The sequence below is a fragment of the Mytilus galloprovincialis genome, chromosome 10 (assembly GCF_965363235.1).
Source record: "Mytilus galloprovincialis chromosome 10, xbMytGall1.hap1.1, whole genome shotgun sequence".
NCBI lineage: Eukaryota > Metazoa > Mollusca > Bivalvia > Mytilida > Mytilidae > Mytilus > Mytilus galloprovincialis.
This window is the reverse complement of record NC_134847.1, coordinates 36,625,545-36,641,425: the sequence shown is the minus strand read 5'-3', so window position 1 is coordinate 36,641,425 and position 15,881 is coordinate 36,625,545. Positions and strand designations below refer to the sequence as shown.

Sequence of the window (15,881 nt, the reverse complement as noted above, 5' to 3'; positions counted from 1 at the left end):
AAGTATTTGATAGTTAATATAAAAAAAAATGATCAATAGTATGTTAGTAAGAAAAAGTTAAGAAGCCGACAAAAATGAAAGGTTCGTGTCCTTGGTTTTGATATATATTCAACTGAAAACTAATTCTCTGTGTATTGTTAATTTATAACAAATTGGTGTGTTTTTTCTTTCAAAAAGTATGAGATAAATAACAAAGAATTTATAAGATTTAAAAAAAGTGGCTTTAATCTATATGTAACAAAATGATGCAAGAAGGATAGATTGGATAACAACTCCTGGCATTACATAGATAGAAATATAGAATTCCAAATTTCTGACAATATGTAAAATTTAAAAGTAGCGAACATCTATTAACACAACAAGAGTGTATTGTGGATTATAAGCATAATAATAAAGCTTTTCTTGAAAATCTGTGTTGCGTCATTCCTTAAAATACTTTGTTTGTGTTATAGATATGTTATCATAATTTATACTGCACTCGTTCTATAAGAACAGTCAAAGTGAGTGTACATGTCATATACAGTCACTGACCTGCAGAACTGTATTTACTTATTTATGACGGACGACCTCTTCAACCTGTCCTTGTTTCCGTTGTATCCAACGAAGTGTGGGACGACTCAAACTTTTTAATTTCTTTAACAACTGTGTTCCACTTGTTAAAAGAGGGACGAAAGATACCAAAGGGACAGTCAAACTCATAAATCTAAAACAAACTGACAACGCCATGGCTAAAAATGAAAAAGACAAACAGAAAAACAATAGTACACATGACACAACATAGAAAACTAAAGAATAAACAACACGAACCCCACCAAAAACTAGGGGTGATCTCAGGTGCTCCGGAAGGGTAAGCAGATTGTTTAAGTATATTTGTTTAAAACATATAATACATTATGTTTTATGCTTATTGTTGATATTTTATTCCATACTGAAACGAATTTGTTCACCATCGGTAACATATATTTCCTGCCAGATTAGTGGCCCTTTTAAATGTGGGTTTCTCCAAGTATTTGAATCAGATAGATAACAATAACACAATTAACTACAATTGAAAATGTTTTTTTTTTAGATTGCAGTATAAACCCATTAATAGCTTCGAATTTTCCCGTTTCTAATCATCCTCCGTATATCCTTGATATGTCAAGTGAATACCGATTGTGTTACTTCCGATTGTTACTTTTTATTTGAGCGTGGGATTGAATGGTGGTCAATGGAGACAATCACCTCGCGGCGCAATCGATCCTGCAACATAAAACGATCCCTAATTATTTCGATCTTACCTTGATTTATATATTCAGAATGGATATATGATATGTGAACATGACGTCATAACATATTATCTAGAAATAATTAAAGAACTCAAAGAACCCACATAATTGTCAAAGACACAGAAAAGGATTAAAGTCCTGATTTTAAGCTGTTTAAAAGTAGAACCTGTATGTAAATTCAGTGTGTAATCTTGAGTATATGCGATGTTTAAAGAAACTTTACAAGTAATAAAATATAAAAAATAGTGACGGTACATATGGTATGAGTTTGAACGTTTAAACCAAAATCGGCATAGATTATAGTCGAAGATTGTCAAGAAATCAGAGATATTCAGTAGGGAGATACATGCATTCTGACTCCTTAATTCAAAACAATTCCAAAATGTAAAAACCGTTTTCTTCACGCCTTTGCATTGAAAAAGATTTCACATAACATCCAGTGTAAAAGCCGTTTTCTGAAAAGAGTTATTTATTGTGCATGATTCAAATAATTTAAAAAGAAAAAAGAACAATTTTAAACAACATATAGTAGAAATGATTCTTGATTTTAATCCTTCAGATGAAATCAGTACTGAACACTAATTTCATATAAATGTGTGATAACATTTTGAATTTTAGAAATCACATGTTCTCTTTTTCTACTATGCAATCTTACATCTGTCATATTACAAACCTTCTGACTTCTGTCCTTGAAGCAGTATCAAAGTTGCAAAATCTGAATTATAAAGATAATTATTGTAAAAGATACTGGCAGACTACATGACTCAGATTTACTAATTGCTAATATAGCAATTTATAGATATAGGAAGATGTGGTGTGAGTGCCAATGAGACAACTCTCCATACAAACAACAATCTAAAAAGCAAACCATTATAGGTCAAAGTACGGCCTTCAACACGGAGCCTTAGCTCACACCGAACAACAAGCTATAAAGGGCCCCAAAATTACTACATGTTTTTAACATATTTTCATACATTTCTGTAATGGTTGGCGTTATAATGCTACTCTAATTGCATTGCTGAAGATTTCCAGTGCAATGGCGAGGCAAGGCACTTGTTTTTGTATTATCGTATTACCGGAGCACCTGATATCACACACGATTATTTATGGTGGAATCTATTTTCAAGACGTAAGTTAATGAAAACAACGTTAATATTAATTTAAAAATTTCGTTAAGTCAAGCGCTATTCAGATTAACTTTTATCAGGAACTGCATAAGCATTTAAAAACCAGATATGTATTAAAAGGTTTGGGTGCAATATGACCAAAACAGATCTAAAATAAATATCCAAATAGCATCTTAGATCAATTTTGGCTGATTGAGTTGGAACATTAATTTCTAAATAGGTATATACCCAAATACTTACAGAAAACGTTTATAATGATAAACATAGTCCTGTACAAAATGACAGGAACGTTTTGTATTGTTTAAGATAAGATCGACACTTGAACGACTTATACAAACATCAAATAATTGTCTTATCTGCGTTAACGGTAAGAGAATATAGGACGCTTAAACAAAATCAAGATTCGAATTGAAATACAAAGAATATACCAAGTTAGCAATCACCATCAAAAATGAAAGAAGGATTATAAAATACAACAGTTACTGTTAAAGATACATTATGTCACAAAATGCTTCAATGACGCCACAATCATTTTTACATGTTAAAGAACTACAGACAACAACATGCTCAATGTATTTATATCATTGAAATGTAACTGTCCAAAAGTATAGTCATATGTTAAATAAGAAGAAACCAGGACATCACATTCACAGTATACAAATTGAAATTTTCATGAACAAGTAAAATAAAAAAAGCCTAAAGCGTCAGAAAATATTGTTAAAATACACAGAAAAAACGTGTACACCTTGCCATGTTTTTTGTGCTTTAAACCAACATAAGTTTTAATTCAGTTATAACATCAATTAAGTCGACATTAGGTATTACATTTACATGTACGGATGTTCAAAATTCGCAAATCGTTTAAAAGGTACATATTAACCTGTAAGAATCTAAATATAAGTCCAAATTTATCGATACCACGTGAAGCGACATAGTAAACGTCTCTTGCTATGCATGCATCACCCACCTTTTGAATCCACAATCAGTCAAAATGTCATAATCGAGAATATGTAAAATAACAGATCAGACGGCTTTCTAGTATCTTAAGATATAAAACCGCGTAAACTGGTTGCTAATGAGATGAGATACGAACACCTCGTATCGGTCAAACATTGTTTTAATATCATCGCGCCTGTAAATTGTAAGAGGAGTCAATTTAAGTCGTTCTTCCGTATAAGGATATCGGAGCAGTTTGTGTGTAAGAAGCATACTGTTGTAACGAGATCTGTTTAGTGTGAATATGCACGAGTGTAACACAACAACTTAAATATAAAAACGTCACATAAAGGGCAGAGATAAGTTACAGCTGAGAATTGGGAAGTTGACAATTGTTTGTCAATGATTAAAGTTTGCAGTCGACAAACTGTGTGACATATCGTGAACTAAATTGCTTTCCTCTTTCTTTTGTATCTCCAATAACACTTGGATATATAAGATGTCACAATCATTGAAATCACGATTTTTTAGTGATATTTTGTCATCAATCTATCTTAAAATGAAGTTAAATAATTTGTAAGATGCATTTTCTTTGGAAGGTTTTGTATAAGATATGCTTCATATTAGCGCGAATCAAATTGTCCAGTAGTGGTGAACAATAAGCATCTATTTGAATACTGACTGTTTGCTGAAATATAAATCCACCTCCCTCCACAAATATGTTATCGACAAGTCCAGCATTTGATAATTTGTTCGGAACATGGTTGTAGGAAACTTCGCAAAGTAGGAATTTATGACCAAGCAACAAGAAATTGTTATTTACGTTTCCCGTCTTAGTAGGCACAGCTCTGTTGGTTGAGACGGTTTATTCGATCTTCAATTGAACGGACAGAATATTGATGAAAGCGCAGAAACGTTTTTGATATAAATTACTGCAATACTGTGATATTACAGATTTTGGAGAAAAATCATGTTTTAGATATTTCACATCCGATTGACCCCGTTGTGTAATGTACCTCATTTCAAATCCGGTTGACCCCGTTGTATAATTACAATAGTTCTGATGGTCTTCATACACTGTGGACAATTGGTACGATTTTTGGTCGAACATTTTGACGAACCGAACTGGCTATATTATGAAGATCGTTCTTTTAAATGCATTTTGTGAAATTAAGTTATCCAATATGAATATTTGAGATTTTTATTGTCTTTTATATTTTTGGTAATACGAAAGAAGAAAAACCAGTTTTGCATTTTTTTTTAATTTAAATACCCCCTCTTTCGTGAATGAATGGTTAAGTAGTTTATGAAAAAATAACTTACATTTCCACAATGTACTATCTCTTTAAATTTGAATCATAATGTTTTTGTTCGATCGCACTCGTCAGATTTGTACGTTTATCTGGAATCCTTTGCTTTTCCACTTTGATGGGATTGTGTTTAACAACCAAAACATGTTTTACCTCGCCTTTTGTGTATTGGCATGTTCTATGAAAAGAATGTCATAATATTGTGTTCTGCTGAAGGATATTTAGCATGATCTAGCATGAACGGGCGTCTTCTGCACTGTACATACTGTAGCAACAATACTCTGGAAATACGAAAGCAGATAGAAAGTTGGACACTTATATTGTTTGTCTGTATTCGGCCGTGTACTTTCCAGCTAGAAGATATTTTTGATTTTAATAACTCTAAAACTGCACAAAATATCAAAAGTAGATAATCACACGAGTTAAGATGATCTTAATTGTAAATAATATTATGTTGTTAATTAACTAGAGATAAAGGATACAACAGATGCAGTTAAGTCTACCTCATATCTTGACTTACATCTAGAATTAGACAATGAGGGTCGGTTGAAAACAAAACTTTACGACAAACGAGATGATGTCAGCTTCCCAATTGTGAACTTTCCATTTCTATGTAGCAACATTCAAGCAATGCCTGTATACGGAGTATCCTTGATAGATGGTTGCTGCTTACAAGAAAGCTATTAAACCAATTAAGAGTTCCAAACGTTGAATATGAAATCATCCCTTCGTAAATATACTGACGCCAACACGAGTTGATTGACCGTTATGGAATAACCGTTTCACAGATGATATTGGATATGTTTCTAACTTCGTAACTACAATCCCTTCCCTATTTATGGATTTGGCCTACCACATTAGACTATTTGCCGGGTTTGTAATAACATGAGCAACACGACGGGTGCCACATGCGGAACAAGATCTCCTTGTCCTTCCGGAGCACATGAGATTACTTCCAGTTTTTTTCGGTGGGGTTTGTGTTGCTCCGTCTTTAATTTTCTATGTTGTTTCTTGTGTATATTATTTGTCTGTTTGTATTTTTCATTTTTGTAGCCATGGCGTTGTCAGTTTATGTTCCATTTGTGAGTTTGACTGTTCCTCTGGTATCTTTTGCCCCTCTTTTAAGTGTTAACCTAGAGGATGGATATTTCGTGAAAACGAATGCTGGCCGACAAACAGAATGTGCGGTCATAAACTAGCCGTCAACAATGTAGAGGTCATATCGATTACCAACGATTAAAAACACGAATCATACAATCTCCTCTTTCTAATAAATATGCTGACATTGAACAAACAAAAAATAACACTGAATGAAGGAGGTCAGTATGATATGTGTATACTAGAATGTTTTTTTTTTTTTGTTTTTTTATTCAACAAACCACAAATGAAAGGATTTAGAGAATATGGTTGGTTGCTCCATAGATGTAAAAAGGTAAAATATTACAATGTACATCTTTGATTGCTCCAATACCCATTTGTTTGTAAGGATTGTAATGAAATAGTAGGGCGTTTCAGAGTAATAAGAAAAAAGGACATCAACTATTACTTCGAAAAACATTTGTGATCCTTATATTTATATGACAACATTGTTTTTTCTATCATTGATATGAACAGGCTTTCGATAGAAATCATAAAAACACATATTATATTAGTCATGACGTTTATTTAAAGTCAATCCGAACTATCCGAAAATACACCCAAATCCTGAACACTTGTGTGCGAAGGTAATCTGAGTATTGTAACATGCGATTATCTCCCCTGAATCTTTGTTAACCAATTTGGCGTCAACTTTGTAATCTCCCTGAAATATAAAAGATAATTAGAATTGTTTATGACGAAAGCCATACTATGATGAATCTTATAAATAAAGGCCCTCTTTTCAATCGTAATTAGCACATATAAAGTTTTAAAAAAATATAGATACATAATGTTTTGTTCAAATAATTAAAAAAAGTCGAATATACATGAAGATGCAACTGAACTTTACCGGGTAATGTAATGTTGTCGTACATGCTAGACTAGTATGCGTAGTAAACTTTTGAAATAATTAAAATAATACACAAACTATTTATCGTACACTGTTCAGTGCTTAAAAATATATTGAAAAATATAAAAGGTGTGCTAAGTAATTTTCGTATTTCATTTCCAATGAAAAAACAAAGTAATCCGCTATTCTTTTCTGGATTTCATAGGTTACAACAAATGAACAGGGAATTTGATATAGTTCTATGTAAAGTACATAAGCTTGTCAAATATATAAAGTTAAACGCAGAACATGACGTGAATATATAAATACGCAGCATTGATTGGTTGAAAAAAATATGTACAATCTAGCATAAACTTATGTTAACTGCAGATAAAGAAATAAAAAATAGTCAGTACGTCTTTAAAAATACTCCGTATTTTTCAATGGATTTTATGTTATCTATAATATTAGCTTTGAGTCACAACATGCATGAAACTTCTTTGGCGCTTAAGCACATCAACTGATCTTAAAGACAAGTGTATTGTGTCGAGGAACTGATATTTCACAGCCTTTATATATCTGAAAATTTATTTAACAGATTTCATTATACTAGTTTTTCGAAGCCTATTTAAAATTGAAAATGTAAATGCCATAGTATATCTTATACGATACACTGGTTGCATTCTATAAAAAAAGTACAACCAACTCTAAATATCTATAAAACGTTACTCAAAATTAAAGATACTCACTGATGACAACCAAGACAAAAGAGAGGGCAATGTTGGGATTGTCCACATGTCTGGATTCAGCGTGTATGTTCCTGCTTGGATGGGGCAAGTGCATGGAAGATTTTGTTTTGCCATTTGTGGAGGGCATGATATTTGGTCATTGACATTGAAAGCTGTATCCAACATACTGCAGAAGTCGTAGGTACTGAAGAAATAACATATATATGATAAATTAAAGAAATGGAAAGGTAATGGAACCGAGAAGTAGTAATACGTATCTGATAAACACTAAACATAATTGTTTATGCAATGTTTATGAATTGAGTTAAGCCATTGCAATTGAGATCCTATGAGTATGTTGTGATGTTTTACTTTTGTTTCAGATATTAAAGGTTGAAGATTTTGTTTAATCGCGCTGCAATTGTTTGCACCTGTCCTAAGTCAGGAAACTAATGTTTACATATGCAAAACATATATGCTTTATTCCATATTAGTATCGTCCTATAATTACATGGAATATTTGCCACTGGACGATAAGCAACCAACAATCAAGCAATTCATATTGATATTATCTTAGTAGATTTTTTTCATCATGAATTTGATTTTAAAATAAAACTGATTTTTTTCCTAGGGAAAAATAGTATTCACCGAACAAAACGTCACGTTGTTAAATTTTATTTTGTTCAATTGTTTTTGTTCATTTGTAAGTAATTGACATCGAACTCATTTTTCAATGTCTCACGGAATATTGAATAAAACAATGAGTGTCTTATGTTTCGGAACATTATGCGGTTCAATTGACTTTTGAATACCTTAACATTTAACAATTGTTAACAAAATGAGATAAAAAAAAAACAACAAAAAAACTTGTTCTACCGATTTTTAGAAAACAAATAAAATAACTTGCCAACTACCGAAGCCTGAAACACACGGAACAGGGATCCAGAAGATAGCATGCTTATGGATGCTGACTTGAAGCTCGATATGACCGGATATATTTCTGCCCAGAACCAGATGCCCGGAGGCTGTAAGATCGCCGGGTATTTGTGGTGGGTATGGATTTAACCTCACAGAATCGACATGTAGTAATGCTTGGTTACTGTCTAAAATAAGATAAAATGTAATATGTAAAAACCCAAACTGAGCTAAATACAAACGGAGGAGATGAATAAGGGTTCAAATGCATGTTCATTTACTTTATTCTTATTTACAAATTTGTTGAAAAACTAAGGCTTTTCTACCTCAGGAAAAAACTACCTTTTAGTTAGCAAAACGTTTAGGAATGTTTGGTCCTCAATGCTCTTCAACTTCGTACCTTATTTGGCCTTCTCCAATTTTCTTTTAATTCGAGCGTCGACGATTACGTTTTGTAGATGAAACGCGCGCCTAGCGCAAGTACAAAATGTTAATCCTGGTATCTATGATGAGTTTATTATATCGGTTTTAAAAGAAATTGTTGAATTAAATCATGCCCATTTATACAGGGAATACTTGATGTTTTCACTACAATTAAAATTACCAATGTACTTACTGCAATCAGTGTATTTTAAATTCGCTGAAAGACATCCAGTAATGGCCAAAAGCAACAAACAGCATACCTTCTCCATATCGAATGTTGAAATGGACAGATACCAGGGCTAGAACTGACCTAATTCTAGGTGACTGGAGGTCAATCGTGTTGAAGTACGTAAGATAAGTCACGAATAAATTACCGAATGCATACAATTGTTTATATACGTTGGTGCCTTCCGAACGGTGACAGTCAGATCTTTTCTTTTTAATTCGATTTCGCAGAATTGTTTGTCTCTCTCGTTAATTTTCTTGGTATATTTTAAGTGCAACAGGATATTTTCTTAAATTGGACAAATCATGACAGCTATACCGGATACCGTGGAAACACTTAAGCCGCTATTCGTGGGCGCATACATGCACTGTTCGCCACATGAACAGGAACATTGTTTAATTTTAAAGTAGATCAGCTACCACGTATTTTTATTCATATTCATTAAAATAATGCATCTTATTCAGAAAAATAAACAACAGAAAAAAATATGTAAACATATCCACCATGTCTACCTACCATTACATTACATGTGTTTTTACTTAATACTAGCTCTAGTAAATCAGAAATAGAATACCAGAATAAATAGAAAGGTGACCTAATTGCTGTTATTTTCGTTTTATGAAACCTTGTACGTATTTATCTCATTGGCATCTCCTTATCTTTATTTAAACTTATGTCCTACTTTCTTTTTTGCAAGGGCCACGGTATGCACATGTATGAAGTAGAATCGTAACTGTCTATATATAGTGTCCCGTATCTATACTATTAAACGAGAAGACCTCATTTTTGGTGTCGCTTCTCTTCTTTCCACAATAAATTAATCAACACGACTCTGTGTCCTATATGTACAGTGCATAGTCGCATTTGTCATCCATTCATATGATTCTTCAGATTGAGTTATTTTGGGAGAAAAACGAGAAAAAAGACATTGGATATTGTCCCGTCTTTGGACGAAATTTTAAGTCAGATTATACTTCCGGTTTGTGTTTTTTCTGTATACTTTGAACAAACAAATAGTACGAATAAAGTGTATTTTAATTCTGTTCAGAGTTTATTAACTGGAGAGGGTCTGTATACTATGTCAATTGACCACCATGGATCGATTACTAAACTAATAATTGAAAGTAAATACACTTTATTTATATAGTAATATACAGCATGTACAGATAAGCGCTAAAATTATTCATGTGAACTTTTGATACCTTTTCTGAAATTCTCCATTCATTAAATATTTTACAAAATTCATTGATTACAAAAATAAAGATGTGGTATGATTGCCATGTTGAGACAACTCTCCACAAGAGACCAAAATGACAAAGAAATTAACGACTATAGGTCACCGTACGGCCTTCAACAACGAGCAAAGCCCATACCGCATACTCGGCTTTAAAAGGCCCCGAAAGGACGACGTAAAAAAAATCAAACGAGAAAACTAGCGGCCTTATTTATGTACAATAAAGGAACGAAAAACAAATATGTAACACACAAACAAACGACAACCACTGAACTACAGGCTCCTTACTTAAATGTTCATAACATACTAAATGTATGTTCATATTGAAATTGATAGAAAACCAAAAATTGTGAATTTTGGAAATGAAGGAGGAGGTATAAAACTTCTAACAACACTTTACATACTTTTAACTCCGCTCTGAATGCCCGCGATTTCGCGGGTGTGTTCTAGTATGTATATATCGGTGGTATTGGCTGAGTGTTGAGATATACAAATGAGGCTTGTTTAGGGGGGGTATCAATATCCCATATCTCATTAAGTTTTTATCCCAATATCCCATATCCCTATAATGTTTACCCCTAATATCCCAATAAATATTGTTTACAAATATCCCACATCCCTAAAACTATTTTGAAATATCCCAAAAAATCAATATAAATTCATTCCCAAGCCAATGTTTTTCATCATCACAACTTCAACAATTTTGACTGAAAAATGATCAAATTATATTATTTATTTTCAAAATACTAACATTTGATTAAAATTATATTCCTTGTTGAACTAGAATATAAAGGGAAAAACAAACTGTGGTAAAAGAAATTTACAGTGCATACTTCCAGTGTTAGACAAGAATATATGTGTCCAAAAGACAAAGTGTTCCATCTTAGAGCCTTGTATAACAATCTCTTTTTATGTGATCTTAAACGATAAATTTAGTGTAAGGGGTCTAATTTCAGACTTTTTTTTTAATTGTTCAAACCGTGATGCATATGACTAAAATTTCATTTTGATAGCATTCTTGTTTCATTGATAAGAAACTCCCCCCCCCCCTACACGGTAATCTATGTTAGAAAGAACTGAAGGACTCAACCCTGTCTCTTGTCCGAGATTGCTCTGACATCCAACGGCTGTTTTGCCAGACAAGCTGAGACTCTGGGACGTCAAAGCACGTCCATATACAAAAATGGATATTTAGCATGCAAGAATATATGTGTCCAAAAGACAAAGTGTTCCATCTTAGAGCCTTGTATAACAATCTCTTTTTATGTGATCTTAAACGATAAATTTAGTGTAAGGGGTCTAATTTCAGACTTTTTTTTTAATTGTTCAAACCGTGATGCATATGACTAAAATTTCATTTTGATAGCATTCTGATACCATCCAGATTTTCCTGGACTTTTACTTTTGGCCAGAGAGGAGTGGCCTCCTGTCTGTTTGAGATGCGCCCGAGTCAATTACACTTTTATAGAGTTCGACTCGTAACCGGGAAGAAGAAGAAGAAGTTCAATAACTCAAAATTTAACACATGAAAGCTGTCTGCGTATGCACCTACATTAAACTTAACTATTGCAATATTTTTACAGCCCTTGTTTTGCAAAGAAATAACACAAAATTTGACTCTGCGATCTTGAACTTTATGAATTTCATAGATCACAATATTTTTGTTACTTTTTTTTCTAATTTCCTTCCTCAAAACACCAGTAATAGAAGAAAAAATATATTAATTTACATTGATGATTTAGTAATTATTCGTTATTAACATAGTTTAAGCTTCTAAAAAGCTATTTAAGAGATAGTTTCAAATTCAAACCAGGCATCCATTTTATACAGCTAAATATCTACTTTTTGACATGAGACGTGCTCTGACGTCCCTCAGCCCCAGCATGTCTGGCAAAACAGCTGTAACACATCAGAGCAATCGCGGACTACCCTTGGTCCATAATCTATTACAATCTGTGAAACGTGGAGCCCGCTGAAGATCCTCGCCACGTAAAAAACAAGTGGTTAAACACTAGAAAATATACCGGAATCATATAAAGCATCAAAACAAATAAAAATATTGACAACAATAAGTCTTAACTCATCTGATGGCTACATCTAACAAAAATCTATTATTATCAAGTTCAAGAAAATTATCAATGAATTTTTAAAAAAAGTCAGAATGCGAATACATATGTTCAAACTCTTTTAGGTCATTTTTTAGTAGCAAAAAACAAAAGAACTTTGTCAATTGGACAAGCTTTGGTACTATATCTGCGCTTGAATTTTTACTTGATAACATTTTTGTTCGCTTTGGAGATTCCATATATCGTCAAGTTATTGGAGTTCCAATGGGGACTAACTGTAAACCACTTATGACCTGTTTTTGTATTGTTTTGAGTTACAATTTATAACTAAAATCAGCAGAGACCAATCGAAACAATATTTGATACAAAAATTAAACAATACTTTTAGATATTTGGATGATACATGTATATTGACTCTCAATATTGACGACTTCAGTATGTATACTAAAGAAATTTATCCCGTTGAACTTACTTTAAATAATGCTAATACTAACAATGACCACTGCCCTTTCCTCGATGTTGATATCTATATCATTAACGGGAAGCTAAATACAAAAAAAATATGATAAAAGAGATGATTTTTCATTTCCTATCGTTAATTATTCATTTTCAGATGGTGACGTTCCCTTATCACCATTTTGTGGTGTTTATATATCTCAACTTGAACGATTCGCTCACGTATGAAACAACGTATTAGATTTTAGCGAGAGAAATTTATTTATTATTGAAAAATTATAACACCAGGGTTTTCGATATCACAAACTTGTCAAAACATTTACTTAATTTTATCATCGGTATAAGGAAATCATTCGTAAATATAACTCAACATGCAGACATCTTATACATTCAGGTATTTCACATTAAATCTTTTCTGGTAATATTCTTTAAAAAGCAAAAAAAATTCAATATTCACCTCAAAAGCTACAAAATCTTTAAAAATACTTAGGTACGATACTGTTGTCAAGTCATTAAAGATTATATATTTTGGCTTTAATATTGATTCACTTATAGGGTCTTTGCATCGGAATTAACACATTTATTTAAAGCCAGTTGTTTGCATGACATGGGTTATGTTCTTCTCATATGTTTCATGATGGTATAATACTAAACCCCTCACAGGAGGAATTGTGCCTGATATTCATATGATGAAGACATATTAATGGCTAAAGGAATAAGGGAGGATTGAGATCTCAAAAAACATGTTTAACCCTGCCGAAATTTTGCGCCTGTCCCAAGTCAGGATACTCTAGCCTTTGTTAGTCTTGTATGATTTTTAATTTTAGTTTCTTATAATTCGGAGTTTAGTATGACGCGTCCATTATCACTGAACTAGTATACATATTCGTTAGGGGCCAGTTGAAGGACGCCCACATTAAAGACCCATTGGTGGTCTTCGGCTGTTGTCTGCTCTATGGTCGGATTGTTGTCGCTTTGACACATTCCCCATTTCCATTCTCAATTTCATATAAACATGTAAAATATATATAAAAAAAAAGAAGATGTGGTATGATTGCCAATGAGACAACTCTTCAGAAGAGACCAAGTGACACAGAAATTAACAACTATAGGTCACCGTACGACTTTCAGCAATGAGCATAGGTCATATCACATAGTCAGCTATAAAGGGTGCCGAAATGACAAATGTAGAACAATTTCAATGAGAAAACTAACGGCCTAATTTATGTATAAAAATTAACATAAAACAAATATGTAACACAGCAACAAACGACAACCACTGAATTACAGACTCCTGACTTTAGACAGGCACATACATACAGAATGTCGCAGGTTAGACATGTTAGCGGGATCCCAACCCTCCCCTTAACCTGGGACAGTGGTGTAACAGTACAACATAAGAACGAACTATACAAATCAGTTGAAAAGGCTTATCTCATCAGATGGATACAAATAGAAATACATCTAACAAAAAAACATAGTGGACGTGACCGAGTACTTGTACATCCGATCAACAAAAAGACACTAAGTACAGATCTGAGAGTACTCGCAGTTACTGACAGGTGGTTCAAAGACAATAACATCTAATAAAAGAAGTAATGCATCTGAGACTAAATTATCAATCATTACACATCCAACATCCAATGGCACGGTAAACAACATCTCCGTAAAAATTAGACGTGCTATCCCGTTTGAAATAAGTTTTCTACAGGTACAACCAAACTTCAAAACCAAATCTTTATATCTACGGAAGAATTTAGTAAAGATTTTAAGTGATTTGTGGTAACGAAATCCCTGACTTAATAATTTACCAGTAATACATAGATTAGGTTCATTAAAATCCAAAACGTTACAACAGACACGGGCATCGCGGAGGAGTTCGTTGTGATATACAAACACTATAAGATAGTGCCAAAGGTACATCACCATTCAAAAAAGGAAAATTAACAATAAGGAACGAAGTATGGAAAGCAAAATAAATACTTTTAAAATAATCAGTACATATGAGCATATAAATATCAAAAATAGATCAATACTTTTTGCTTTGGTGGGTTTGGATGACCTTTAAATAAAACGACCTTAAACTCAATGAAAATCAGCAAAGCACTAAAATTACCTTTAATATTAAACTTTTTTGGGCAAATTTATCAAGTGAGATGTAAATATTTCTGTACTTAACTTTTAAATTCCTCTTATTTTTTTTTTCATGTTAAAAATTCAATATCCTTAAAAATGCATCAATATCCCATATCCCATTTACTTTTAGGACAAATATCCCATATCCCTAAAATTAAAATGGGAAATATCCTGTATCCCAATATACCCTATACAAGCCTCATTATAGATAAGGCCGTTAGTTTTCTCTTTTGAATTGTTTCACGTTTTGAACAGCCGACTATACGCTATGTATTTTGTTTAACATGTTTAAGTCATTGTTGAAATTTGTAAGGGTGCCTTTATTTGATTATTATATACACATATGACATATAATTGCTTTCATCTTTGTCTTTGAACTCTAGTGGATCTGTCAGTTGTCTCATTTGCAATCATACGAAATCTCGCCATTTGTGAGGCTTGTATAGGGTATATTGGGATACAGGATATTTCCCATTTTAATTTTAGGGATATGGGATATTTGTCCTAAAAGTAAATGGGATATGGGATATTGATGCATTTTTAAGGATATTGAATTTTTAACATGAAAGAAAAATAAGAGGAATTTAAAAGTTAAGTACAGAAATATTTACATCTCACTTGATAAATTTGCCCAAAAAAGTTTAATATTAAAGGTAATTTTAGTGCTTTGCTGATTTTCATTGAGTTTAAGGTCGTTTTATTTAAAGGTCATCCAAACCCACCAAAGCAAAAAGTATTGATCTATTTTTGATATTTATATGCTCATATGTACTGATTATTTTAAAAGTATTTATTTTGCTTTCCATACTTCGTTCCTTATTGTTAATTTTCCTTTTTTGAATGGTGATGTACCTTTGGCACTATCTTATAGTGTTTGTATATCACAACGAACTCCTCCGCGATGCCCGTGTCTGTTGTAACCTTTTGGATTTTAATGAACCTAATCTATGTATTACTGGTAAATTATTATGTCAGGGATTTCGTTACCACAAATCACTTAAAATCTTTACTAAATTCTTCCGTAGATATAAAGATTTGGTTTTGAAGTTTGGTTGTACCTGTAGAAAACCTATTTCAAACGGGATAGCAC

At 32.6% G+C, this 15,881-nt stretch overlaps 1 protein-coding gene across 1 annotated transcript; it reads right to left on the bottom strand.

Annotated features, from left to right (window-relative positions):
* Positions 1–6,284: 6,284 nt before the first annotated feature.
* Positions 6,285–9,025, bottom strand: LOC143047475 (ganglioside GM2 activator-like). Its single transcript, XM_076220534.1, has 4 exons — positions 8,867–9,025; positions 8,243–8,438; positions 7,357–7,540; positions 6,285–6,442 (listed from the first exon to the last, which is right to left on the bottom strand). Exons 1-4 carry the CDS (start codon positions 8,940–8,942, stop codon positions 6,323–6,325), a joined length of 576 nt encoding a protein of 191 aa, XP_076076649.1. The 5' UTR covers positions 8,943–9,025; the 3' UTR covers positions 6,285–6,322.
* Positions 9,026–15,881: the final 6,856 nt, after the last annotated feature.